The sequence below is a fragment of the Centropristis striata genome, chromosome 10 (genome assembly GCF_030273125.1).
Source record: "Centropristis striata isolate RG_2023a ecotype Rhode Island chromosome 10, C.striata_1.0, whole genome shotgun sequence".
Taxonomy (NCBI): Eukaryota; Metazoa; Chordata; class Actinopteri; order Perciformes; family Serranidae; genus Centropristis; species Centropristis striata.
This window is the reverse complement of record NC_081526.1, coordinates 7,243,014-7,270,269: the sequence shown is the minus strand read 5'-3', so window position 1 is coordinate 7,270,269 and position 27,256 is coordinate 7,243,014. Positions and strand designations below refer to the sequence as shown.

At 39.1% G+C, this 27,256-nt stretch overlaps 1 protein-coding gene across 1 annotated transcript in view; it reads right to left on the bottom strand.

The window, feature by feature from the left end:
* The window catches only part of fmnl2a (formin-like 2a), a 91,391-nt gene that overhangs the window by 39,517 nt on the left and 24,618 nt on the right, over positions 1 to 27,256 (bottom strand). The window contains 3 exon segments of the mRNA XM_059342981.1: positions 4,125 to 4,201; positions 13,051 to 13,131; positions 22,601 to 22,684. Of these exon segments, the coding sequence (XP_059198964.1) occupies positions 4,125 to 4,201; positions 13,051 to 13,131; positions 22,601 to 22,684 (242 nt within the window).

Genomic DNA, 27,256 nt, shown 5'->3' with positions numbered 1-27,256 from the left:
TTTTCTTTATTTTCATGACTATTGACATTGTAGATTCATCAAAACTATGAATGAACACATGTGGAATTATGTACTTAACAAAAAAGTGTGAAATAACTGAAAACATGTCTTGTATTTTAGATTCCTCAAAGTAGCCACCCTTTGCTTACTAGAATATAAGACATGTTTCAAAAGCCCTAATGTGTAATTACACTCTATGCAGGATTTGACCCCCCCTGACCTCAGTATACAGATGTTTCACCCTCTCTCCCTTGATTCCTCCCGGCCTTTGCCAAGAAGAATCGTAATGACCCGTTTGACAGACTTCAAAGCTCTTCTGGCTCAAAGCCGCAAACATGTCCTGCATGCATGTGTTTGCAAAAGCTCAGGAACCCACTCACATATAGAATCTCATTATTGAGTCTCAGTGTGTGTGTGTGTGTGTGTGTGTTCTTGTACTTCCTACAGAGTGAGGACCGGAACACATAGAGCGAGGACATTTTTGTGGAGTGAGGACATTTTGGCCGGACCTCACTTCTTTAAAGGCTCGTTTAAGTGTTCAGACTTTGTTTTAGGGTTAAGGTTACAATGAGGTTCAGGTTTTAGGGTTAAGGGGTTAAGGTTGGGCATTAAGTTGTGATGGTGAAGGTTAGGTTAAGGGTTTGGGTAAGGGGCTAGGGAATTCACTATTCAATGAGGGTCCTCATAGAAGTACAAGGATGTGGAAGGATGACTAAAATTATAGTGAAAATGTCTTTAGTTTTTGTCTTTGTCAACTTTTTTCATACATCATCCAGTGTTTCTATTAGAAAGAGGATTCTGTTTGTGCACATGCAGGCACACATGGTGAATATGTTTATTGGGACTTAAAAAAACCTGCAACTGTAAGAGTTAATAACCTTATTGGGGCTAAGATGGATAAGACAAAGGAAATAAAAGCAAAAATGTATTATGACCTCTTAAAATCAATAAAATCAATAAAAACTAAAAAGTGACTTTTCATCTAAAGTTACAAATGGACTCATTTTACAAAACCTGGTCAAAATGGACAGAATATGTTAAGCCTACAAGTTCTGATTTTATATAAAACTGTCATTTAACTAACAACGACTGCTGCAAAGAATGATGATAGGAGAAAATGATGCCGCTGTGTGATATTGGTACCCCCCACCCCAACTGTTCTTGTTCTTTGTTCTGTATAAAATGTAAAAAAAATTCCTCAATAAAAAGTGAATTAAAAAAAAAAAAATCAATAAAAAATAAACTAAAACTTTAGCATTTTTGAAAAATAAAAACTCAAATAAAACTACCAAGCGAAGTGAATTTGAAAACAAAAATAAAATAAAAAACAAAATTAAAACTAAGACTAATAAAAAATCCCAAAAACTATTATAACCTTGGTGTGTGTGTGTGTGTGCGTGTGTGTGTGTGTGTGTGTGGTAAAGACGAGCCCAGGAATGATCAAAAGCCCATTCTCACCTTTTCTTACAGACACTGAAGTGGGCCACCCATTCAGCGCTCGCCATGCTTTCATTTTTTATTCTAGCACAGAAAAGCCCGGCTCTACACAGAGTAAGCCCCCGCTACCTTTGGCATGTGCTCTCCCTCCATATTTATAAGCAGTGTGAGCTGAATCACAGAGCATCTTTATTTAATGGCATCCTATGAATGTGCTTTTTTTTTATTGGAGCCTCGGCAGCTCCGACAGGCCTGATTGCTCAGTGATTAGAGAGAAATTTGCAGGGCATAAACATAATGACACGCGGGCAGGCTTTTGAGTGGAACTGTGCTGATGGAGATGTAAGGTTAAACTGCTTTAAAAATCCACTAGCTGCTTCTTTATTAGCTCCCCTGTGGTGTGACTGCATGGGAGCCAGTTAGACTAACGAGAGCGTCCAGTAAAGCGGAGCCTGGTGGGGCCCGTCGTCTTTTAAAAAAAGGGCTCGCCGGGCCACATGGTAATCATTACCACAGGACACTAACTAACAATCCACCCATTCACCACATGTTGTTGACCACTGAGCAACATGTGAGGAGCAGGCAGGCAGGCAGGGAGCCGAGGTTATCATCAGCAGCTCGTACAGGGACAATCTGCCCATTATACGCAGCTACTTGACAGATATATTCTTCTGTTTCACCTCTGAAAAGAAGCTGTAATTATTCACTGTCTGAGTGGGTGACATCTTGCCCCCTCTCCGCCCCCCCTGCCCCTTCTATCTCAGTCCCTCTGCCATTATGGTAATGCTTTGTCTAATCTAGATTAGCTAGATTATTTATGTAATCTAGTTTACCAACATAAGGTCTCTGAAAAGGAATTAATCCATGTAAACAACGCCTGGACTGATTTGCCAGACGGCCAGTCGTCCCCGGCTGCGGTTGAAGTTTATTTTGCTTTAAGAGCAGAATCTGATCGGCGTGTAAACAGCGTGTAGGAGTGTGAGATGATGTGTGTGAGAGTCAGAGAAGTAGACGGAGTGAAGTTCAGCGATGTGTGTGTGTGGGAGGGAGGGAGAAGAGAAAAACAGAGGGGGATTATGAGATGCAGTTTAGATTACGTGTGTGTGTTTGAGGTCTTGTGATTGTTGTGTAACCAGTGTATCTCTGGATCTTTGCCGTCACAACAGTCTGAGGCCAGCAGATGCTCTTCTCTTCCTGTCCTGGAGGGTCTCCTGTGATCTCCACCTTCAACAACCCTCCCAGCTGCTAGTCCTCGTCCCCCGTTCTTACCAAAGAACCCTCATACACACATTTGTGTCCTACTCATTAAGAATAAGAGGAAGACTAATGGGAAGATAAATAACAACAGATTTATACTAATGGTTTAACTGATAACAAAATGAACCCTGCAGAGTAAAAGTTAACCAAGGGTGTAGACTTTTATGCCGACTGATGTCATTATATTATATCTGTCCCCTCCAAAGTAAAAGCTCTTTCTTCTTCTAAACCATGGGTCTCAAACTCGCGGCCCGTGGGCCAATTGCAGCCCTTGTGATGATATTTTGTGGCCCCTACCTTGATATGAAAGTTTAATGTGAGTTTTATATGAATGGCACTTTACCGTGTTGTGTGTGGAAGGTCCCTTTAATTATGGTTTTTGGTAATTTTGTGTCTTTTTTTGGTAATTTTGTGTATTTTTTTGATAATTCTGTGTCTTTTTTAAGTAATTGTGTGTCTGTTTTAATAATTTCGTGTGTCTTTTAAATAATTGTGTGTCTTTTTTGATAATTTCTGTGTCTTTTTTTAAATAATTGTGTGTCTTTTGTGGTCATTTTGTGTCGTATTTGGTAATTCTGTGTATTTTTTGGTCATTTTGTGTCTTTTTAAAGTAATTTAGTGTTTTTTCAGTAATTTTATGTCTTGATGAAATGAACTAGAAATTGAAAAAAAAGGGTGGTCTAATAAGACTTTTTATGGATAAAACAGCTTCAGTTCCGCCGCGTCGGGAAAGGCCGTCTCATGGCAAGGTATATGGATTAAAGTATCATTAATATAGAGTACACTTTAACCTGAAATTGATCTTTTTTTTAATCTTTTTTTTTAAAAGAAGCCATGATAAATGAGGCCCCTGGATCCTACAGATCCCAGAATGCATTAGGCCTCTTTAGTGATGCTGAGTAATCCATCACAGTCTTTAACTATCAGGGTCTCTAATCACAGAGAGAGACCCTACCATCTGTAGCCAGACAAAACACTGAGCTCGTTGAGATATCGATCCCACCTCCACGATGACTGTACAACACTGAATCAATATCAGCTGCAGCGAGCTCAGGCTTGTTACCCTGGAATACCTGGAATTACCCAGGAATACTCAAGTGGTTTTATCTGTTGTGAAATCATGATCTCTTTAGTAACAGGCTGAAACACTAACAATGCATGAGGTTGTGCAGCCAGAAAAAAAATGTTTTCCTTTCAGAGTACTACACAATCAATCAATTCATCTTTCCTCCATCGCCACATGGCTTTCTGTGTAATATTAGTCCTGAGCAGTGAGATGAATGGGGGGATGGTGATGGTGGTGGTGGTTAGTGTCAGCGTCTGCGTCTCCGGGTGTCTGGAATGTCAGACTTTTCCTCCTGAATCTAATATAAGCAGGTCCGAGACATTCAACACTACACAAGCTTCACACAAACGCTGCAGTGACTCACCCTATATGATTGGTCCGTAACGAAATTTCCAGTTCTCTCAGGACTTGGGTGGACTCCTGAACTCTCCGTCTGAATTTCTGAGGAAGGAAAGAAGCGGGGGAGTTAATATTTCATCGTACCACTAGATCTGTAAATCATCAAGTGGTAGCGCAGTGATGTTTTGGCTGCAGGAAACTTTTCCTGACTGAAAGGTCAGACAAACAGACAGACGCAACCACAATGACATTCAAATGTGTGAGCGGGCCAACCGTGCATTGATTACAAAATAAAAAGTTGGGATTAGGGTTCTCGTATGATTTTTAACCCTCTGGAGTCACCAAAAGCGCCAAAGCATGACTTCTGATTGTAACCCTCTAATGTGTTATATTTGCAACCTTTGTTCACATTTGCAACATTTAAATTTTTTTATTGAGCATGATAGTGTTTTGAAAGTAAAACAAAGATTCAAAATCACATTTTATGTTCGACTAAAGGACTAAAAAAGACACAAAATGACTAAAAAAAGACCCAAAATGACTAAAAAAAGACCCAAAATGACAAAAAAAAAAAGACAAAAGGTACACAAAATAACTAAAAAGACACAAAATGACTAAAAAAAATACATAAAATGACTACAAAAAAAGACACAAAATGACTAAAAAAAGACACAAAATGACCAAAAAAAGACATAAAAGGACACAAAATGACTAAAAAAAGACACAAAATGACTAAAAAAAGACACAAAAGGACACAAAATGACAAAAAAAAGACACAAAATGACAAAAAAAAGACACAAAATAACTAAAAAAGACACAAATGTTTTTACGCTAAACACACAAGACACAAATAAAATAAAGTCAGACAGGTTTTTCTTTGTTTCTTTTTGGTTCAAAATGTAGATCCAGTAGGTCAGAATAAAAAATCAATTATTATCAGGTCATATAGGTGAGGTTGTGCTGAAAAAAAATACCAACATGGCATTTAAACATTTTTTAAGTGGTGTATACAGGCAGGATGAAAAGGATTCAAATATGGACAAAATAGCCCCAGACTCCATAGAGTTAAGTGGCGTTTGAGCTTGCCAGTAACCGTTTAGCATGCTAACAGAGAAGGCGAGCTGACTCATCGGAAACTGTGAATATGGAGTCGTTCCTGATATCTTGTTTGCTCACACTGGTTCTTTATATAGCAATAATCCCTCCTGGTAGCACCGTGATAACATCAAGTCACTTAATTGGTTACCTCTCAAGACCTACCAGCACACACATGTTCACACACACATTCTCTGTCCCGTTACCGTGGCTACAGCCGTAAGAGAGTGGAAGTGTGTGAGTGACACGCATGAAGTAATGAGCAGCCAGTGATTGAAACAGAAAAACAACAGAACAAAGAACGTGAGCGGGTTCCTCTTTGATTCCAGCCTCTGATAAGAAAGAGGTGATCTGCAGAACAGAACAAACAAAAGGCCCTCCAGGATGTTACGTAACCACGGTGACAAGACGAGCAAAGTGAATCAAACCGGAGGGGAAATCCCTGATGACAGAGACTGAAACTGTTGTATCAGAGAGGAGAGTTATTTTCATGTATAATTGATTAAAACAACTTCTTTTCCCATAATAATCAAACAAATAAATGGTATTATATGTGTAAGGGGGGTAAGAAAACCATCAACACTTGAGCATCGCAATATTATGTTTTGTGATAATGAATCAATTCTCAAAAAATTTTTATTAAAAATGTTCCTTGCAAAGATTCATAGCATATTAAGTATTGCTATGGGACTGTGATTAATCTCAATGTTTTCAATATGAAAATCTTTGTTTTTTTTAAAATCAGATTATATGCATGTGGAAAGTATTCTTTAAACTATAACAGTTTCCTGAAATAACATTTCATAATGAAATGACAGTATATATAATCTTTGTTACAATATCACTTTAAATTAACCTGTAACCCCTGAACCCCTTATATAAAAAATTGAACTATATCGATATGGTCTAATTCCATATCACATTTAAAAATATATCGATATATATCGCCCAGCCCTAATTGATACCCAGCTGTGCCAAGCTAATAATCAAACAATCTGGAAAGTTATTGTCAAACTAACAGTGAAGAGAAGAAGAAGGGAAGAAGAAGAAGAGAAGAAGAAGAAGAAGAAGAAGAAGAAGAAGAAGAAGAAGAAGAAGAGAAGAGAAGAGAAGAGAAGAGAAGAGAAGAGAAGAGAAGAGAAGAGAAGAGAAGAGAAGAGAAGAGAAGAAGAGATCCACCCAGGGTTGGAGGGCCTGGTCACTTTCCATGATGTGTATGTATCAGGGAGGAAACAGAGCTCAGCCCTGTGTTAACCTATTATTAACATCCACAGAGCTGTTCCCATACTATCCCTCCCTCTCTTTCTCTCTCTCTTTTTCTCTCTCTCTCTCTCTCGTCTGTCTTTGGGCCTGGGCGGTGTGTGTTTGGCACATGAGGAGATGAGAAACAGAGTGTTTTTATTAGGGAGGAGCCCTTTGTGTGTTTGTGTGGAAAGCAGAGCATATTTAGGGGTACTGCGCAGGCTCCCAGAGGCACCCCTCTCTCTCCCCTCTCCCCTTCTTCTCCTCCTCCACCTCCTCCTCCTCCTCCTCCTTCTTCTTCTTCTTCTTCTTCCTCTTCTTCTTCTCCCACCAAACGCCCTACACTCCCCACTTTAAGTACTACCAGCTGCAACACAGAGGGAGCAGGAAGAGAGAGGAGCCGACAGTGGGGGGAAGAGGGTGAAGACGGCATGAGGGGAAAGGAGAAGAGGAGGAGGAGGAGGAGGAGACAGGGAGGGAGGGAGGGAGCAGTGAAAGGGGAAAGTGAGAACAGAGAGACAGCACTAACAGTGTGGACAGGGGGGAAAAAAGAGAGATTTTGGGGAGTGTGAGCTCAGGAGGGGTCATCCTGGAAACAAATCAATGGCTGATACATTCTTGGGGACTAGTTGGACTGGAGCTCTTCCTCCTTGGCTGCCTATTGGCTGGGAGCTGCCCAGAGGAATGCACCGGAGCCTGCCTATGGAAAGCAGAGGCAATGACCTCCAGCTCTCTCACAGCGGCACAAAGTGGCAATTGTTTTGAGTTTGAAGAAAAGGGGGATGGAGCAGGAATGTAGAAAGAAGCCCATAACTCTTTCTTTTCCTCCGTGCTCTCTTGTGCTTCTTTTTTGTCTCTCTCCCCTCGTTCTCTGTCCATCTCTTTCTTTCTTCCCCTCTAGCCTCTCTCCATTATCCAGTCTTCCTCTTTCCCTCCCTCTGTCTCTGTTGCTCTTCTCACTTTACTCTCATGCAATTCCTGTTTGCTCGTCTGCTTCAAGTCTTTGATCGAGGCGGGGAATATAGGGGGGTGCAGATATGAAAAAAAAACACCTCACCCTAAAAAAAATTCTAACAACAGGTTTCTCAGCTGTTTTTTGTAGTATTAGATGTCCTTAATAACATACTAAAAGTTTACCAAAGTATGACCACTAGAAAGGTGTCATTTTCAAGATGGGCAGGAAGCCTCCAACACAAAGTCATATGAGAAAGGAGAAATATGTAATAACTGAAGGGAAACTGTAAAGTGTCTGTGGTGCAAGGTGCTGGAACTGATCAGATCTTTGTGGTTGTAAATGTAATAAATAATACAAGTGAAGCTAATAAAGTTCAATTAAATGTATGCATGCTATTCATTTTCAGAATATATGCACTGTATATGACCTATATTAATGGGTTGGAAATTACGTAAATACATGGCCAAAATGAACATATCTATTGGCTCATATAATCATCTAGTGATGTTCTTGATAGCTTTAATGGATTCCTTGACCCATAAAATGTAGATTTTGACATCAAGATTGACCTTCTGAGTGGCATGGAAGACATATTGGTTCTCATAGACTTTATACGGCTGCCATCCCTGATCCGCAATCTTGATGAAGTGGCTCCCATCAAAAGAAATGAAACTTATGGTGATAGAGAGCATGTGGAAAAAATGGGCTGCTTTTGTCCGACGTGTCCCCTTTATTTAGCTCCGCCTCCGCCTCCGCCTGGAGATTTTGAAAATGGTGCATTTCTTAGAGTCAAAAACTTTAAGCATGTTTTTAAGTACATCTGATACTACTGTAAACCACTGAGAAACCTTTTGTCAAAATTTTGCACCTGACTAATAAGCAGCAGCAGCAGCAACCCAAGGCAGAATGATATAATCCAAAATCCCACATGTCTCTGACCGTGAGACTAAACATTAAAAACAAGATGATAAATAAACAACAAGAGGTTTGGGCATGTCTCTCAATATATGGGATCCCCCATATAGAGTGGTTGAACATAGACCCAACAACCAGTTAGTCATGCAGCCGCAGATGAGTCTGATCTAGAAACAGCGAGTGGAAGTGACAAATAAACATTAGTAATGTTGTTGTCAGTGTGAAATTCTTCAGCCGTGACTGTGTTGAGTGTTTACACCCAGAGAGCTTTAAACATGGCCACCATCTCTTTCAAGGACGAGTTTGGTGTTTGGGAAAGCATACTTGCTTTTTTTCTTGTGTTTGTTTTTGAGGATTGATGCCACTCTCAAGTCTGTATGCCAAAAACAAAACTTAGATTAGCATAAAGGCTAAAAACATGTTGCCTTTACGTTGTCTGTTTGTAGGGATATAACATGTTAATTAGTGAAATTTACAGTAGGCCTGCAAGGAATTATTATTTTATAATATAATTATTATTAGATGAAATGTTTGGTCCATAAAGATATTATGGAAAATGTCCATCCCTGTTTCTCTAAGTGCAAGATGATGTCTTTAATTATCTTGTTTTGTCAATTAAAAATCCAAAGATAATCTTAGATTTTGATAAAAAACAGAGAAAAATCAAAAATCATATTTGATTCTGTAAACAGCATTTTCTATCACTTTTGAGTCTGTAAACAGATTTTCTATTATTTTTGCATAGGAAATTTAGTTTTAAGATGAATTGACTATCCAAAATCAACAAAATCAAAAATCCTATTTGAGTCTGTAAACAGCATTTTTGCATGAAAACTTAGTTTCAAGAATTGATTGTCGAAATAGTAATCTGCAATTATCTTTCAGTCAGACGGTCTAATCATTGCAGCTTCGAAGGTGCTGGGAGGATTTAGTCATTTTCAGATAAAGACGGTTCTCTTCTTCTTCCTGTTTTCAGTCTGTTTGCTAAGCTAACATCTCCTGTCTTCAGGGAGTGGTGTCATCTTACCTCCAACTGAATAAGTGCATGTCAATAATTCTTCTACCATGTGACTGCTCTTTCCAATTATGCCATCCAATTATTCCCAACTGCACAAAAACACAATTATATAACCAGTGCATCCACTCATCCATCTCTAACGAAGACAGGAAATCCTGCTGCTCACACTGACGGCCACTGACTGTCTCCAACCAGGCGGTCGGATGCTCCTTGCTCAAAAGCACTTCATCAGAAGCAGGAAAGAGTCATATTTAATCCATGTAGTCAGTCTAGAGTTAAACCAGCTGTCAACTGGCCTGTGTCTCTAACCTTGAGCCTATCACTGGCCCAGTACCGTCTGCTACGCTTTAACCTTTACAGTGTTTTGTCTGCTTTAACCTGCGTCAGTCTGCTCTCGCTTCCTGCCTTTATCAGATCTATGTGTGTAATCTCTCAGGCATTACATTAGGACTCAGAAACACAAGACCAAGACCGGTGGTTCCCATCCTTTACTCATCTGATATATATTCTCCACTATCAGATGAACTCGGGAAGACTTCAACTTCACGTGTCATATTCTAAAACAGGAATGGGCAACTTAAATGCTGCAGGGGGCCACAATTTTTCAAGGACACTACCACAGGGCCACATATAGGACCGTGCACTTCACCAGATATGATGAAACTGCTATTTTAAATATGTTTACAGTGCAGTAACTTAACATGTTTCATGCTCAAATGCAACAACGCAAAAAAGGTGTGTCTAAAAACAAGATAAAAACACTAAATCTGAGGGAAATGATCTTGCTGCATGGATAGATAATTTCACTTGACAAGATTTCTTAAATTAAGATTGTTAAATCTAGAAATAAGCATGTTGAACGCTTAAAATAAGAAATTAACTCTTAAAACAAGATAAATTATCAAACACTTCTAAATCTAAGTTTGTTTTATCTTAAGAACCAAATAATTTGCGGTGTATAACAGTATAAATAGGAATACAAAAGGTTTGAAGCAAATAAAAAATAACCACTTACTGTGATTTCTTTTTTTTCAGTGCAAGAACAGCAGACCAACATTAATTGCAAGAAGTCATTTTGTGCATTTTTACACTGCACTTTTAAGATTTCATGCTCAAATGCATGTAGTTGTACTGAGGGCTGCTAATGCTTCTAATAAGTCACTTAATTTGAATCTAGTTGCTTTTTGGAAACACAGTTGATCAGAGGGTCTGAAAAGTCATTAAATGTTGCTGAGTCTATGTGGATACTAGAGGTGGGGGAAAAAATTGATACGGCATAGTATCACTATATTTTGAAGAAGAAGAAGAAGAAGAAGCTACTCCACTGACCTCGGGCAAACTGCCTGACTGAGGTAACACCATTTGGGAATCACTGTCCTGCACATCAATAATGCAGCTCTGAACCCTATTACACACAAGACCTGCTGCATTTGCAACACATTTCTGCACTTTATCTCAAATAAAGCAGGAGAAATGTAATTCAACATCGCTGTGTTTCTGTGTTTAAGTGCTGTGATTTGTAGTAGTTTATGCATGTGTATATCTATGTGTGTGTGTGTGTGTGTGTGTGTGTGTGTGTGTGCCGTTGTTGCTCCCTTTCTTCCCTCGTCATTATAGCTCTCTTCATGCTGCTCTAGCTGGCTTATTGTGATGTAAAATCGTAACTCCAGTCAGTGCAAATTGAATTATTCAGCGATTTGTTGTTATTCTGGCAGAGTCTATTGGTTAATTTGTTTATCACAGAGATCGGTCTCCCAGCACTGCCCCCACAGCTCTCAGGCCAAAAAGACTTCATTCTGGCAGAGCCTTAGAGCTGGCTGATGCTTCGCTTCATGGAGCCCCTCCTCTTTACTCCCTTCTGCTGTCTTGCAAGCAGCCAGGGAGACAGATGACATAAGAGCAGTTTTATCATGTAGCTAAGACTCTTCTGATATCTCCTGTTAGCTCCTGCCAGCCTGGAAGGCAGTGGAAATGCAACAATTAGCAAACTAGATACTGTTATTCTTTCCTCTGCCTTCAAGTATTCTTCTTCCTCTTCCATAAGCCAGGAACACACTGGCCCGACGGTCGGGCGTCGGGGACAGTTGGGTACGTGTCTGTTTGGTGAGTTCATCTGCGTCGGGGAAGCGCGGAAGCTGTCGGGTCCTCTGATTGGCTGTGTGCTAGCTATGGGCGGATCTGATTGGCAGTGCTCTTTTTTCTTGTTGGACCCACATTTTTACCATTGTAAACTTTGGCGACCCCCCATTGTCCATTGCTTCTATGAAGCTAAACTCAATGTAACTTTCATGGTACCCTCTCTTTTTCTTTTTGAGATATTCAGCATTTTCGTCTCCCTGAGGCTTCGCCATTTTTCCATTAGCTCTGTGTTTCTGTTGTTAGGTGAGGTTACCGCTAGGTGAGGTTACCGCGAGATGAGGTTACCACTAAGTGAGGTTACTGCTAGGTGAGGTTACCACTAGGTGAGGTTACTGCCAGGTGAGGCTACCGCTATGTGAGGTTACCGCCAGGTGAGGTTACCACTATGTGAGGTTACCACTATGTGAGGTTACCGCTAGGTGAGGTTACCGCTAGGTGAGGTTACCGCTAGGTGAGGTTACCACTAGGTGAGATTACCGCTAGGTGAGGTTACCTGTGTATACTGCAGGAGGGATGTTACACATGTCCTTATTCTTGCGATATGGCCTTTATTTTTAAACTTTTTTATAGTGATTTTTCTATTTAAATAAATAAATGTTTAATGTAGCTCTTATTTAGTTGTTTTTTGTCCCACTAATTAATTAAATGCTGACTCATCTATATTTAACACATTGGATTTATTACATCCCTTAAAATCAAGAGGGCTTCACGACCCCCCGTGGATCTTTGCCGCCCCCCCCCGTTTGGAACCACTGATCTAGCGAATCAGCACGGTGTGTGGGAGGGGCGGATACTATTAATTACTTAACTATCTTCGGGCAAGAACGAGTCCGAGAGCAATCATCAGCGACCATTTTGCAGTGAAGCTTTGTTTTCCAAAACGTCCAAAACGTCTTCTCAAAACTAATAACAAGTTTAATGCTGTGTGCGCTTTGTTTTTAATCTCCATGGTTACTTCTATGGTTTCTCCGTTACGTCATTTCCTGTTTTCATGTTTTGGAATACTGTCACGAGACTAGTGCCACCCGTTGTTAGGGAGACTTATTGCATCTCGTGCAAGCGTAGAACGTACAGGCTGCCGTGTAGCCGGCAGGCGTCATGGTGATGTGTTTCACTGATTTTTTTCACCCGACTGTGTCCCACGAGAAGCGACAGAATCGTCGGACAAGAGCTCGTCGGCATCGGGTCCTGTCGGGTCCTGTCGGGTCCTGTCGGGTCCTGTCGGGTCCTGTCGGGTCCCGTCGGGGCGGTGTGTGTGTGGGGGCCTATAGAGAGGTCAGAGCAGCTGACAGCCACAGAGCAGCATCACCAGAGACTGGTAAGACTGGTAAGACTCAGTGTTTGGCTCAATGACACTGAGCTGGGCAGAGGTTTCTCAAACCTGGGCGTTCCAGATAAACAACTGTCTCCTTTCTCACCAAGCCACACTGTTGACTGTTAACTTAAGTTCCCAAGCTGTCCGCTCCACAAGTCATGTGCGCAATCTTTCCTCAGCTGCGGGGATATCCTGGACAAGAGATAGAAGGTCGGAGGGGAAGGAAAAGCCGCAGCAGTGGAACAGGATAGCATGTTAGCGAGGGCACTCACCTTTCTTGTGACTGCTGGGTCGAGATAACTCCTCAGCTTCTGGAGGTACGTGTGAGGCGGGTTTTTCACTTGGAATCGTTCCTGTCAAAAAAAAAAAAGGGAAACAAAAGAGAGATGAGCAAACGGAAATGAGAAGAACATGAGAGAAAGACACAGAGAGAGGGAATTAAATGTTGTGCTTTTGTAGTAACAAGGAAAGAAGTTACACATGAATGAACTAAGCTTTAACTCTCTGGGGTCTGAGCCTATTTTGGCTGTTTTTGAATACTTTTGACAATTATTTTCTCACTTTAACCTACTTTATCAACATATTGAGCCTAAAAATCATGAAATCCGAGTTGAAAAAAATATACAATTTACTACAATAAAAACCACAAATATGAAAATGTAAACATAGGATACAAAAATTAACATATAAAAAGGTAAACATTTAAATATAATAAAACTATAAACAAAAAAGTCCCATAAAAACATGTATATTTATAGGCTTTTTTTCCCTTGTTAGCTGCAACTCTTCAAAACAAACTATGTGCAAAATTACACAGAGAGCTACACCATCGCTCAAATATTTCTGTACTATCAAATTAAAACTATCATATCTTTGGTTTTACATGACCTAGGAATGTCAAACAAAAACTGAGAGAAAGTTTCAAGTCTGTACTTTGGAGTGAAGTTGATAGCAGCGCTCCATGTGAGCTAGTATTTTTGTTAAACGTCACATGATCTGACCAGGATGGCACCATCATAGACCCCAGAGGGTTAATTTCAGGCGGTTCTGTAGTTTTTTGTTTGTTTCTTTCCATTCATTGTGGCCACACATAACGTAAAAAGACAAATCACACCCTCACAAGTCTGAACACATTGCCAGTATAAGGAAAACTGTTGTAAAGCCATCAGATTGAAACTGAAAAGGCAAATTACAGTCATCATGAGTCACCCTTCAATTGGTGGGAACCCGAGATTATTCTACTTAAAGAGGCGGAAAGAAAATAACAACAATGATTCCAGTCTGGCTATGGTGGCCTTGACAAGCCTTTGTATGAGGTAGATCTGACTGGAGATCAGCTGAGAGCAGCAAGGTGACGAACTCTTCTGAGGTCATGAACAATCTTGCTGTTAATGATTAGATTTAATGTGCTGTAAAACATAACCTGCCCAGGGTTTGTTCTTAAGTGTGTGAGGCTGTTTGTGTGTGTGTGTGTGTGTGTACATGTTCTAAGTTCACAGCCAGAAACGGGTTTTAGTTCAAATCCCATCACGATTGTGCTCTAAATATAAATACAAGAGATTAGTGCTGGATTTGGATCAGAGCGTTGAGCGGGAAACAGTATTTGGATCAGGCTGAGCGCCACACCACAGCAGCATGAATGGTTCTGTTTAGTGATTTACCACACTACGCTGCATCAGAGTGTGAGGCTGGAGAGCACGTCATGGGGGGAAAGTATTCTTCATATGATGTGGGCAAAGACACTCAAGTCAAAGTCTGATTTGAGCAGCTACAGTTGCAAGAAAAAGTATGTGAACCCTTTGAAATAACCTCGTTTTTTGCATTGATTTGTCATAAAATGTGATCTGATCTGCATCCAAGTCCCAGGTATGGACAAACACAACATGCTTAATCTAATACCATACAAACAATTATAATAGTTCATGTTTTTATTGAACACATCCATTTAACATTCATAGTGATGGTGGAAAAAGTAAGTGAACCCTTGATTTTATAACTGGTCGAACCTCCATTGGCAGCAATAACCTCAACCAAACACTTCTGATAGCTGCTGATAAGACCTGCACAACTTTCAGGAGGAATGTTGGACCATCCTTCCTTACAGAACTGTTTCAGTTCAGCCATAATCTTAGGATGTCTAGAGTGAACGGCTCTCTTGAGGAGAAAACTAGGTAATTTCAAAGGGTTCACATACTTTTTCTTGCAACTGTAGCTACAAGAACTGACTGACTGGCCCCCGTGGAAAAGTCCACCTTAAGACTTAGTCTCTGACATCTTTGATTTTCAATGCATACCAGAGTGTGCAGTGATATCAGGTGCACATCTAGTAGAAGAAAAAACAGTAGGAAGTCACACATTCATGAATCAGCCTGAGTATGTTGACAAAGCAGGTGTGAGCTCTGTGGTTTTTTGAGTCAACACATATTTTCTACATTCAAATATTACCAGAGTAATAACACTCCTCAAAAAAAGTTACTTTCAGTATTACTAACCAGTTCAGTAATACTAAACTAGTTAGTAATAGTTTGATGAGTCACTTTTACAACGTTGTAAGGATCGTGCTTCTCTGGAATGAGCAACACAGGGAAACGTGTGGGTAGTGCCCAATAAAATATGGCAAAATCCCCTGCAATATCCTTCTGTTGGTGTTCACTTTTGTTTTGAGCTGCTTAGTGGATTGGATGATTGCACTCTCCCACAGAAATAAGGAGAAATTCTCTGGAAGAAAGCCTGCGGTTCCTCAATGAAGCAAGAGAGACAAACTGGTCTTCTTAGGGTGTTTCTCTTTTCAGTCTGTCTTTGACTTCACCAGTCTCACAGAACTTGGTCCTAAGATTGGAAATGGTACCAGTGCAGACACTAAATACCAGTACCAGGACACCAGCTTCCAGTTGCCGTATTACATGGGCCTTATCCTGAAGGGACAAACGTGGCATGTAGATGCTTGGAGCGCACGCAAACTCGACAAAGTTGCAGGACCCGTGCACACAAGTGCTGTCAATTAGGTGCCAATCAGTTACCTGGCAGCAATCGAAGCTCAAAACAAGAGTGAACGTCAACAGGAATAATAATAATAATAATAATACATTTTATTTGTAGAGCACTTTTGATAAAGAAATCTCAAAGTGCTACAGAAACCAGAAACAAAATAAACAAAAGACTAAGAGAAAAATCAGACACATTAAAATCAGCAGTAGATCAAAAGATAAAGGTAATAAAGTACATTAAAGAAAACAGCTAAAGGAGGGGATTAAGGTGCAGAGACAATAAGAATAAAAACATCTAGGGACAGCCTAAAAATGCCTGCCTGAACAAAAATGTTTTAAGCCCTTTTTTAAAAACACAACCGGAGGATATTGCAGAGGATTTTGGCACATTTTTTTCTGGACACTAGCCACGTTTAGCTGTGTTGCTCAATCCACGAATGCACAATCCTTTCAAGTTGTAGCTCGTTGTAAAGATGACATGTTTTCCAACAATATTAAATTCAATAGCAGTTGGTTTTATCAAAGAGGAGAAATAATTGACCGAAATAATTATTCCAAACTTTTGTTGAGGAGTTTAGATGAAATGAGCCTCCTAAACTGAAAAACACAAATTTAACAGAATAGGATAGTTAATATTTGTGTCTTCTTTGTCAGGTTTTAAATTGGTGATTGGTGAATTAATGACAACAGATAAACACCTTCTAATGTACAACATGGGTCAAAAATGACATTGTGCATTAGAAGCGTAGTGATAAAAAAAGGGGTTTTATTCAAAAAGTCAGAAATGAAAACAACAAAATAGGATGTATGCTGATCAAAAACGTTAAACGTTAAAGTTATTTGAGGAAAACCTGGAATACTGAAAGAAGAAATTAATTTATTGCAAAGATATAGAATATAAAAAATTAGTCGGGTCACTTTACACCCATGTTGTGCATCAAAGAGTTAAAATACATCCTCTGAACACTGTTCCACCATGGTGTTTGCTGTATTTTTTATTTCCCTGCTCTAATCTGGGACTTCCTATTCTGCTCTGGTTCCTTGTCTGTGTTTACTTCTTTGTCTATTTTGGAAAGGATTGCACAAGTCGAGCCCTGAATCTCTGCAGGGGTGGCTGAACATTCAGCCCCGGAGCACCTGTGTGTAATTTGCTGGAAAAAATAATTTCAGGGACCAGACACATGCCACGTTTATTGCACCCTTTGTTGTCAAATTGTCAGTTGTGGAAGGAACGCTCAGAATGAGAGCAATGCTGTCGCAGCACACAAGCATTTCCCAACCTTCTATTTCTCTGAGCATGATGGCGACACCTGGAGATAAACATAGTTCAACTTCTGGAAAGCACCGTATCGCACGTCATGTGTTGAAGATCAACCACAAGCATCATATAAAGATCAGTGGATCATAAATATGGACAAGTTATTCATTTTAGTGCAGGATGACCCTGAGATTTATGATCTGTCCAATAAAGAATACTTTCAATTTCTGATTATCTTCAAGAGAGAATTGCAGTCAGTGGTGGAAGAAGTATTCAGATCCCTTATTTAAGTAAAAGTACTAATACAACACTGTTAAATTACTCCACTACAAGTAAAGGTCCTGAATTTAAAACTTACAAAAGTAAAAGTACAAAAGTATCAGCATCAAAATGTACTTAAAGTATCAAAAGTAAAAGTACTCGTTATGTAGAATGAACCCACTCAGATTGTTTTATATATTGTAAATGTATTATTGGATTATTTGTATTGATGCTTTTATATAAGCAGTAATTTAATTTACTGATGATAGGGCTCATTTTAACTACATAATATACTGTTTAATATAAAAAAAACATCTCATGATTTTCATGTCAAAAGTAACTAAAGATAGCTAAATGTAGTGGAGTAAAAAGTACAATATATAACTTAAATGTATTGAAGTAGAAGTATAAAGTTACATAAAATGGAAATACTCATGTTAAGTAGAAGTACCTCTTGTAATTTTACTTCAGTAAATGTACTCAGTAACATTCCACCACTGATTGCAATGCATCTAATAATCAAGAATTTGTTGTAATGGACTTGAAAAAGTACATTTATAAGGTGTTCCCCTCTGCATATGATAAAACAGCTGACTAACATCCTCACATAACTACAGCTTTAAAAATAAAAAACTCCTCTTAGAAAGTCTCAACAAATTCATAAAAGATTGCATTACATACTGTAAACATCATCAGTGCCACACCCTCTACAAACGGATGCTGATATCAGATCAAATCTCTCTGGGCTTCACTGTATTATCAGCAACATCACATCTATCACTGGCTGCCTGTCTCACAAAAACAGGAAACACATCAGTGGCGTCAGGAAAGAGAGCAGGCAGACAAACAGACAGCTATTTGTTTTATTCTAGCATTTCTTTGCTAAAGAATTATCTGCATCTGCAGAATGATAAATGAAGTGCTGTACATATCCTGTGAGGAACGGAGGGCAGTAAATACACGAGGCAGGAGACTTTATCGTCAAGGAAACACGTCTGGCTTTAGGAGCACATAGAAACGGGTTCCAGCGAGCTACAGGGAGCTGAAAGATGAGGTTCACTTCTCCGTCAGCACCTGAGCAGCTGGTCAGAGGTTGAAGAGCTAAGAGAATCACATAAGAAGCAGTTGTTGTGTGTTGTGTTGTCTACACCAGCTATTCTCAACCTTGGGGTCCCGACCCCAATTGGGGTCGCGAGATGATTTCTGGGGGTCGCCAAATCATTTTGGGAGTCAGTTTTTGGTCATTTAGTGTCTCTTTTGGTCATTTTGTGTCTTATTTTTAATCATTTTGTGGTCAATTTGTGTCTTTTTTGGTCATTTTGTTTCCTTTTTTTGGTCATTTTGTGTCTTTTTTGGTCAATTTGTGTCCTTTCAGGTCATTTTGTGTCTTTTTTGGTCATTTTGTGTGTTTTTTTGGTCATTTTGTGTCTTTTTTTGATCATTTTGTGGTCAACTTGTGTCTTTTTTGGTCATTTTGTTTCTTTTTTTGGTCATTTTGTGTCTTTTTTGGTCATTTTGTTTCCTTTTTTTGGTCATTTTGTTTCCTTTTTTTGGACATTGTGTCTTTTTTTAGTCATTTTGTGTCTTTTTTGGTCAATTTGTGTCCTTTCAGGTCATTTTGTGTCTTTTTTTGGTCATTTTGTGTCTTTTTTTGATCATTTTGTGGTCAATTTGTGTCTTTTTTGGTCATTTTGTTTCCTTTTTTTGGTCATTGTGTCTTTTTTTAGTTATATTGTGTCTTTCTGAACTGTGCATGTGAGATTCTGTTCAGTGAGTGGGGGTCGCGGACAACATGCATGTTAAATTGGGGGTCGCGACTCAAAAAGGTTGAGAACTACTGCTCTACACAGAGGTGACCCACCTACTGTTCTGTAATCTGCCCACATTAATGAGTATTTTTGACTATTTATGACTATTTATTATCATCCATTCATCTACCTGCACTGCTGCTTTACTGTACATTCTTTACTGTATATATTTCTATAACATATTCATTCACTGTATGTATCCTATAGCATATTCAATTCATACTGCACTATATGTATACACTCTGTTCATATGTAAATACCTTGTACTTTACTACTCTGTACTTCTGCTTAGATGCTAAACTGCATTTCGTTGTCCTGGTACTTGTACTCTGTTCAATGACAATAAAGTTGAATCTAATCTAATGAATGTAATCTAGACATGTTTAGGGGCTATCTTTATGAACTTCATGAACTTTCTTCTGGTCGGAGAAAGCCACAGGATTACAAAACGAATCCCTACAAGTGTCGGGATTTGACAGTTATAAATTTGCCATATCTCCGTCTTTGTACTCTGGATGTTTTAACCTTGTGTTCACATCAAGAGCCTCCTCCATATTTCATAAATCCTCGTAATTGCCCGAAAAATGTTTAATATTTCAACCTCTGGCTGCGTTTGCGGGGCCTGTTTTTCAAAGGGGATGTACCTGTCATCTTCGCTTCCCTGCCTCCCTCCATCACTGTTGCCATGGTTACATAAAGAGATTCACTGTAGCTATGACACAGAAAGTACTCCCAGAGCTGCCCCTGCTGTCATGGGTATAGGCTTGTTTGGGAAAACAAGAGAGGAATAAAGACGCTGGAAGACTTGTTTAGCAGGATTCTTGGATGTCTCAATGTTGGGAAAATGGATCATCTCACAGCGTAAAAATCTACTTCTTGGCACTTTATGGACAAGCTAATGATTTACAATGCCTTGTGGCTATGAGATGTCACACCTACAGTAGATACAGATGTTTCTTTTTTTAAAATTCACATTAACCCATAAAAGCCGGGAAAGCGGATACGTCGTTTTGTAGTATTTGTCGTTTTTTTCCACCTATTTTCGGTCTCTTGGCCAATGAAATGCATCAGAACACATGCGGGAGTGTGGCAATGCAACATGGGACTTTTCCAGAACTTTGAAATCATCACCAAAAAAAGACGCAAAATGACCAAAAAGGACACAGAATTACCAAAAAAAGACACAAAATTACCATAAAAGACAAATAATTACCAAAAAAAGACACAAAATTACCAAAAAAGACAGAATTACCGAAAAAAATACATACAATTACTAAAAAAACTTCAAGTTTTAGGGGCTTATTTTAAAATCACCCAAAGGTTTTACAGGAATTTTTTCCAGGCGTTTTAGGCCTAAATGGGTTAACAGGCAATTAACATCACAAAGGAAAACAAATCAAAACATCTTGAGATTGGGTCTCATCTGTCACACAAATGGCACTGTAAAGGGTATTGCACATATTTTATCTTGTTCTGTATTCCAAAAAATAAAATAAAAAAGGGATATTTTAGATAATAATAGTGTATAAGAGTCTTAAGCGATATAGTCGGTAACTGGGGTCCACCTTCTCATAAAAACAGCTACTTTTAGCTGTGATACCGATCGTTTTAAACATGATTCAATCAGAAACGCTGTTGCATTTTGTTTCTCCTTCAGTCAGTGAGAAAGTATGAAGAAAAACCAAGATGCTTGTCATCAGAATCACTGGGCAATGTTTCTGGAAACTGTTTCACTGACAATAAAACGGAAACCAACTATTTTCACGTCAGGTTTGACAGAAGAACATAGAGTCCAGTCCAAACTGAAAGAGGATCTCTGACTGCCGGTCTGCAGCCTGGTGGGCTCCCGTTGGCACCGTTCCCTTCAGGGTCACTAGCTACCAATGCAGTTTGAGTGGGTGGTGGTCTTGATCTTGTCTCGTTTTTTCTTCTGTGCTCAGAGAGGCAGAAAAACTCTCTGGCACGGAGATTGCGGGCTGAGTGGAGTACTCAGACCACAGCTCGCTGCACAACGTGCACCCTCTGTTATTTCCTACACGCAGCGCTGACGCCAATAACCGACTCACTTCTTTAAGCGGCTAACTGATGTTTGCGCCCTGCTGCGCCACTTAACCCACTTGACCAGGGAAGCCAGGGCAGTGTGTAAAGGATAAAGGCAGAGCAATGGAGCATGGGTGCTGTGGTCACGACACGCAGTGGGACAGACCTTCTCCAGGATGACGAGTCAGCAGACAGGATGGTAAACTGTATCCCAGGCTGATTGATTACTTGATAAGTGATATAACTAAACCAGGGATGGGCAACTTAAATGCTGCAGAGGGCCACAATTTTTGATAGACACTACCACAGGGCCACATATAGGACCGTGCACTTAACCAGATATGATGAAATTGCCATTTTAAATATGTTTACAGTGCAGTAACTTAACATATTTCATGCTCAAATGCATTTTTAACAGTATAAATAGGAATACAAAAGGTTTCAAGCAAATAAAAAACAACCACTTAGAGTAATAATAAGCAAGAAGTAATTTTGTGCATTTTTACACTGCACTTTTAAGATTTCATGCTCAAATGCATGTAGTTGTACTGAGGGCCACTACAAGTGAGGGTGCGGGCCATATGCGGCCCCCGGGCCTCCAGTTGCCCGTCCCTGAACTAAACTGTGAACCCTTTTCTACCTTTGGAGAAACTGAGATACAACAACTTCACTCTGACCTGGCGCACCTTTATAGAGTTTGTAGAAGGTTTTCCCTTTCAATGATACATTTTAACACTAATTGTATTGAAAGCTTCCAGCTACTTTATAACATGCTCAAAACATCAATTCACCTAATTCCTGTCTAACTATTTTTGTATTGTTTTTGTATTTTTCTGTTATTTAATTTAATGTTTGTTAACCCTTAATAGGGCACTCATTGAAATACTTGCAAATTCCAAATTTCAACCCTAGAGAATATTGGAGGATATTACATACTGCCAGAATGTGTAAAAAAAACATACGGACCTGGGGTCTGGTCCTACATAACTACCACCTTATAAAGTCCATATTATAAAGCATATTCAAATTATAACTCATATACAACAGCTTCCTTACTTACTAATAATAAGCAATATTATTATTAATATTGAGGTAAAACTCTTAGTTAATGGCTTACTGGTTGTATAATAAGGCCATGCAGAATAAGGCGTTAATAAGTAATTAATAATGACTAATTAAGAGCCAATAAGGTACTGATTTGCATGCTAATAAGCAACCAATTAATGTTGAATATGTGTACCTTAATATAAAGTGTTACCCTCTTTTGTTGTCTCTGCTTGTAAGTTGTATGTTTGTTAATGAGAAACTGCAAAATAAAGTTTAAAAAAAACCCGAAAAACTTTAAACCAAACTAACTCCAATCATTTTCTCTCCTACGTCTGGTAATTATGCAGCCACGGTGCATTAAGTGTGACCTGGACAGCACCACTGTGCACCATATCATACAGTGTGAGTGACCGATGCCCACCTGGTCGCAGATCAGTTCCCACTTCTTCTCGTTGTCATACTGCCGCAACAGTCGCGCTTTGTCTGGAGGAAGATTCATCGAGCTCTGAAAGACAGAAAAAGGTCAGAGTTAATTGGATGTGGATAATGAAACAGCATCAGTCACATGAGTCAAGTAAAAAAAACACTGACATCCAAGATCAACTAAAAACAATGAAGGTCGTATACAGGACCACAGTATAGAGTCTAGACTTATTAGTGAGACTTGTTGTGTCACACTTTGTTACCTGGTGCAAAGGTCGATGAACTTTTTTTTATCTTTCACACTCATTTAAAATGATTGAAAATGATCATCACACTCCCAAGCCCAAAGGGATGTCTTTATATGTTTTGATATGCATCAGTCAAAATTCAGTCAAAATAATACATAATATATAATATATATATAATATATAATAGCAAAGAACAGAAAAAATTCATGTTTGAGAGGCTGAAAACAGAATTTTTGCATGAAAAATAGTTGATAATTACTAATGACAGTTTATTTGAACGTTTAGTTCAGTAAAAATGTCTTGTTCAGCGTTTGGTTGGACTAACAGACACTCCAAGGAGTCGCTGCTCAGTTTTCTGAGGTCAGTAACATACATTTTGTTTTGTTTGTTGCTAGCCAAAACTAACATCCCAGTTAATGCTAACATGAATTAGCAGCAGCTTCTCTCAGTCAGGTTGAGGTGTAGAGAGGCTGTAGTCAGTGATCAGATCCCTCTCCTCCTCCACAGTCCAGATATGGTCTGCTCCCCGTATCGGAAACAAGATGGCGACGAGTGTAACGCTGAACTCGATGCTTCCAACAGGCTACAAACCAACGGGTGACGTCACGGTGACTACCTCCAAATATTTATATCCAGTCTATGGTTTGAACTGGTGCAGGTCTGCATCTCATTGTTTTGTGTCGCTCTACTTGGTCGTTATCTCAACATGAGTAAATGACAGAAGAGTAATATTAATCAAAGCATGGTGTTGTGGCACTGCAAGGAAAAGTTTTTTTAAAAAGTCACCTAAATGAACAAGTTTCTTTCTTTCTTTCTGAAGCAAGAATGTCCAAAGCAAACCTCATGCTGCCAACACACTCTATCATCATCCTCAGCAGGGGACAACCCAGCAACACCACCACACCGTGCTTACTTCTCTCTTTTTTAGACTTCTTGGGTTTAACCTTTAAACAAACCAACTTCTGGTGGTTGAAACGTCTTACCTAAATATTTTCCACTTCCTACAATGCAGTTACCAAATACACGGCCGAGAGAAAAGCCACTAATGAGACGATCCCAGAATATCTGCAGAGAAGTCTTACAACACAGCTGGGAAAAGGAGAGCTCTCCTTAATGAGAGTGAGGTTGCGACACAGAGGCAGAGAGGAGAGACATCGAAGCTCGGTTGTCTAAGTCGACGCTTTGAATCTGACAACCAGGCGACCGAGCTTGACCCGACATACTGAACTGTATCAGGAGTGTCTCAGCACCCATCGATTGACCAGACAACCCACAGCAGCGGAGTAAGAGTGAATAAGCGTGTGAGCAAATCATGGATAAACTGTGCAAAATCCCAAATTTTCACATGGTTCAACTACAGTAAACGGGGAAAAATTGAGTTATAATCTAATAAAAGCAAAACAGCAGAATTAAAACTGTCTAACTGCAGGAACGACGCAAAAGGTAAAACTGAGGAAAAACTGCTTTAAAGTTTTTTAACGTGTTTTAACTGGCCGACCAAATTGGTTATATGTAGATAATTGATATGACAATTATTTCTAAATGTATTGAGCGTGTGAGCAAAGAAGTGAAAGTGAAAAAAAGCTGTACTTTCTAACTTTTTGTTTCTTTTATCCTGACTAATCTAATCCGACCCATGTGTCTAAAAAATAAGCCCCAATCATCCAAAAAGTGTTACACAACTCCTTCCTTTATCCTGTTAGAGTCACCCGCCCTCGTGTGAATTAAAAAAAGCTTGAAACAATTAAGCAGCACTTAAAACCGTACCACCTACAGTACAAAAAAGCACAGAACGTGCAAATATGTCAGCAAAAAAAGTGGACATAAAAAATGTGACCCAGCTGGAGATTTGTTAGCCGAGCACAGCAAACACTTCTTAGGGACAGAATATAAGATAGTGTACACTGTAAAAAGGAGTGTCTAAAAACAAGATAAAATCACTAAATCTGAGGTAAATTAACTTGCTGCATGGACAGATAATTTCACTTTCACAATTTCACTTCACAAGATTTCTTAAATTAAGATTGTTAAATCTAAATCTTAAATCTTAAAATAGCAAATTAACTCTTAAAATAAGATGAATTATCTAACACTTCTAAATCTAAAGTGTTTTTTATCTTGCTAAGAAACAAATCATTTGCAGTTCATCGCTGCTTGTAGCTTCAATTTATCTTGTTTCAAGAGTTAATTTCTTATTTTAAGCATACAACATGCTTATTTCCAGATTTAACAATCTTAATTGAAGAAATCTTGTCAAGTGAAATTATCTGTCCATGCATCAAGATAATTTCCCTCAGATTTAGTGTTTTTATCTTGTTTTTAGACATCCTTTTTTGCAGTGTAGGTGTGTCCTCTTCTAACTTCAGCCTGTGGAGGTGAAAGCTGTCGAGTCAAAGCTGCAAAGTGTTTCATCTGCAGTTTTCGGCTATAAAAGACGTTATATTACATGTGTTTTAGTGAGAAGTTTTCCACTGCTAAGGATGGAAACGGGGGGGATTGTGGCCGTCATGCAGCACTCAGCTTGGGGTTGTTTTCCTCTCCTCATTCGATGGGCCGGATCATCTATCAGTGGGCGCTCAGCCTCCACTGGATTTTCCAGCAGAGCTCGCAGGGGGAGCGAGAGGAAGATGGATGGGGAATATCCTGGGATCCAGCCTTTTTCCATGAGCCAGTCTGACACTGATCGAGTGCTCTGGTCTCCAACTTGCTTTGGACTTTAAAAAGTGTTTTAGAGTTTTAGATTGTGTATTATCCTATGGCTGGGCTATTGATCTGTGCAATCATCCATTTTAATTTTGAAAGAGTGCATTTGTAAAGGAAAATCAATGTGGAGAGGGCTGCACACCAATAAGCCTCATGCACATATTTGTGTCCTACTCATTAAGAATAAGAGGAAGACTAATGGGAAGATAAATAACAACAGATTTATACAAATGATTTAACTGATAACAAAGTGAACCCTGAAGAGTAAAAGTTAACCAAGTGTGTAGACTTTTATGCCGACTGATGTCATTATATTATATCTGTTCCCTTCCAAAGTAAAAGCTGTTTCTTCTTCTAAACCATGGGTCTCAAACTCGCGGCCAGCGGGCCAATTGTGGCCCTCATGATGATATTTTGTGGCCCTCACCTTGATATGAAAGTTTAATGTGAGTTTTATATGAATGGCACTTTACCGTGTTGTGTGTGGAAGGTCCCTTTAATGACGTTTTTTGGTAATTTTGTGTCTTTTTTTGGTAATTTTGTGTATTTTTTTTAAAATTATTTTGTGTCTTTTTTGGCAATTTTGTGTCTTTTCTAAATTATTTTGTCTTTTTTAGGTAATTTTGTGTCTTTTTTTTAGTAATTTTGTGTCTTTTTAAAATAATTTGGTGACTTTTTTGGTAATCCTGTGTCTTTTTTGGTTATTTTGTTTCTTCTTAAGGTAATTTTGTGTCTTTTTTGGTATTTCTGTGTATTTCTTGCTCATTTTGTGTCTTTTTTTTTGTCATTTTGTGTCTTTTTAGTAATTTTGTGTCTTTTTTTGGTCATTTTGACACTGCCTCCAGCGGCCCCTAGGTAATTTGAGTTTTTAGACCCGTGTTCTAAACAAACATTAATAAAGTTCAATTGATTTCCTCCAGCAGGTGTGTCAATAAAATTTAATTAAATCCCGATATAAGAGCACAATTTGCTTTCAATGATTACTGACGTCCGTAGATGCATCAAAAGCAATTTGAAGCACAATAGTTAGGTCTTATTTGGTACAAACACAGAGTGTAGCCGGCCCGGTCTCCTCCACGACAGCGAGCAGGAAATCACATTAGTATTCAGCAGAGAGTGCCAGCCGGCTGATTGCTGCTGTGCTGACTGCGGGGAATTGGGAGCCGGAGAGGCTCTATTGACTCAGTCTGGCTGCTAACCAGACGACTAGAGTTAGTACCCGCTTTCCTTCCCTAAACACATTAAAATATCATTTGACACCTGAGCAGACAGTCACATTAAATGACAGAAAGCCACTAACACTCTCACTATTTCAAAGAGGAAAGTAAAAACAAGCTGGTACATTTTGTAGATGGCAGGCTCAAATTAAGGAGGGTAAAGCATTAAGTTATATTCAGACGTCTGTCCTGTTATGTTTGGATATTGAAGAGCTGTTGGCCTGGAGACAAATGGGTTTGTGGTAATGATGGAGGTGCTGGGCTGCTGCAGACTGTTCACTGCAAAAAATGGTGTCTAAAATCAAGATAAAAACACTAAATCTGAGGGAAATTATCTCGCTACACTGAAAAAAAAAGATTTTTTGGCCCTGTAATTATTATTTCAATCATCTATATACATTCTACAAAGAAATACGAATTCAGTGCTTTTACTTTGAATTAGCAGTTTTTCATGTAGTGCATTACTTAGTGATTGTTTGTTATTAT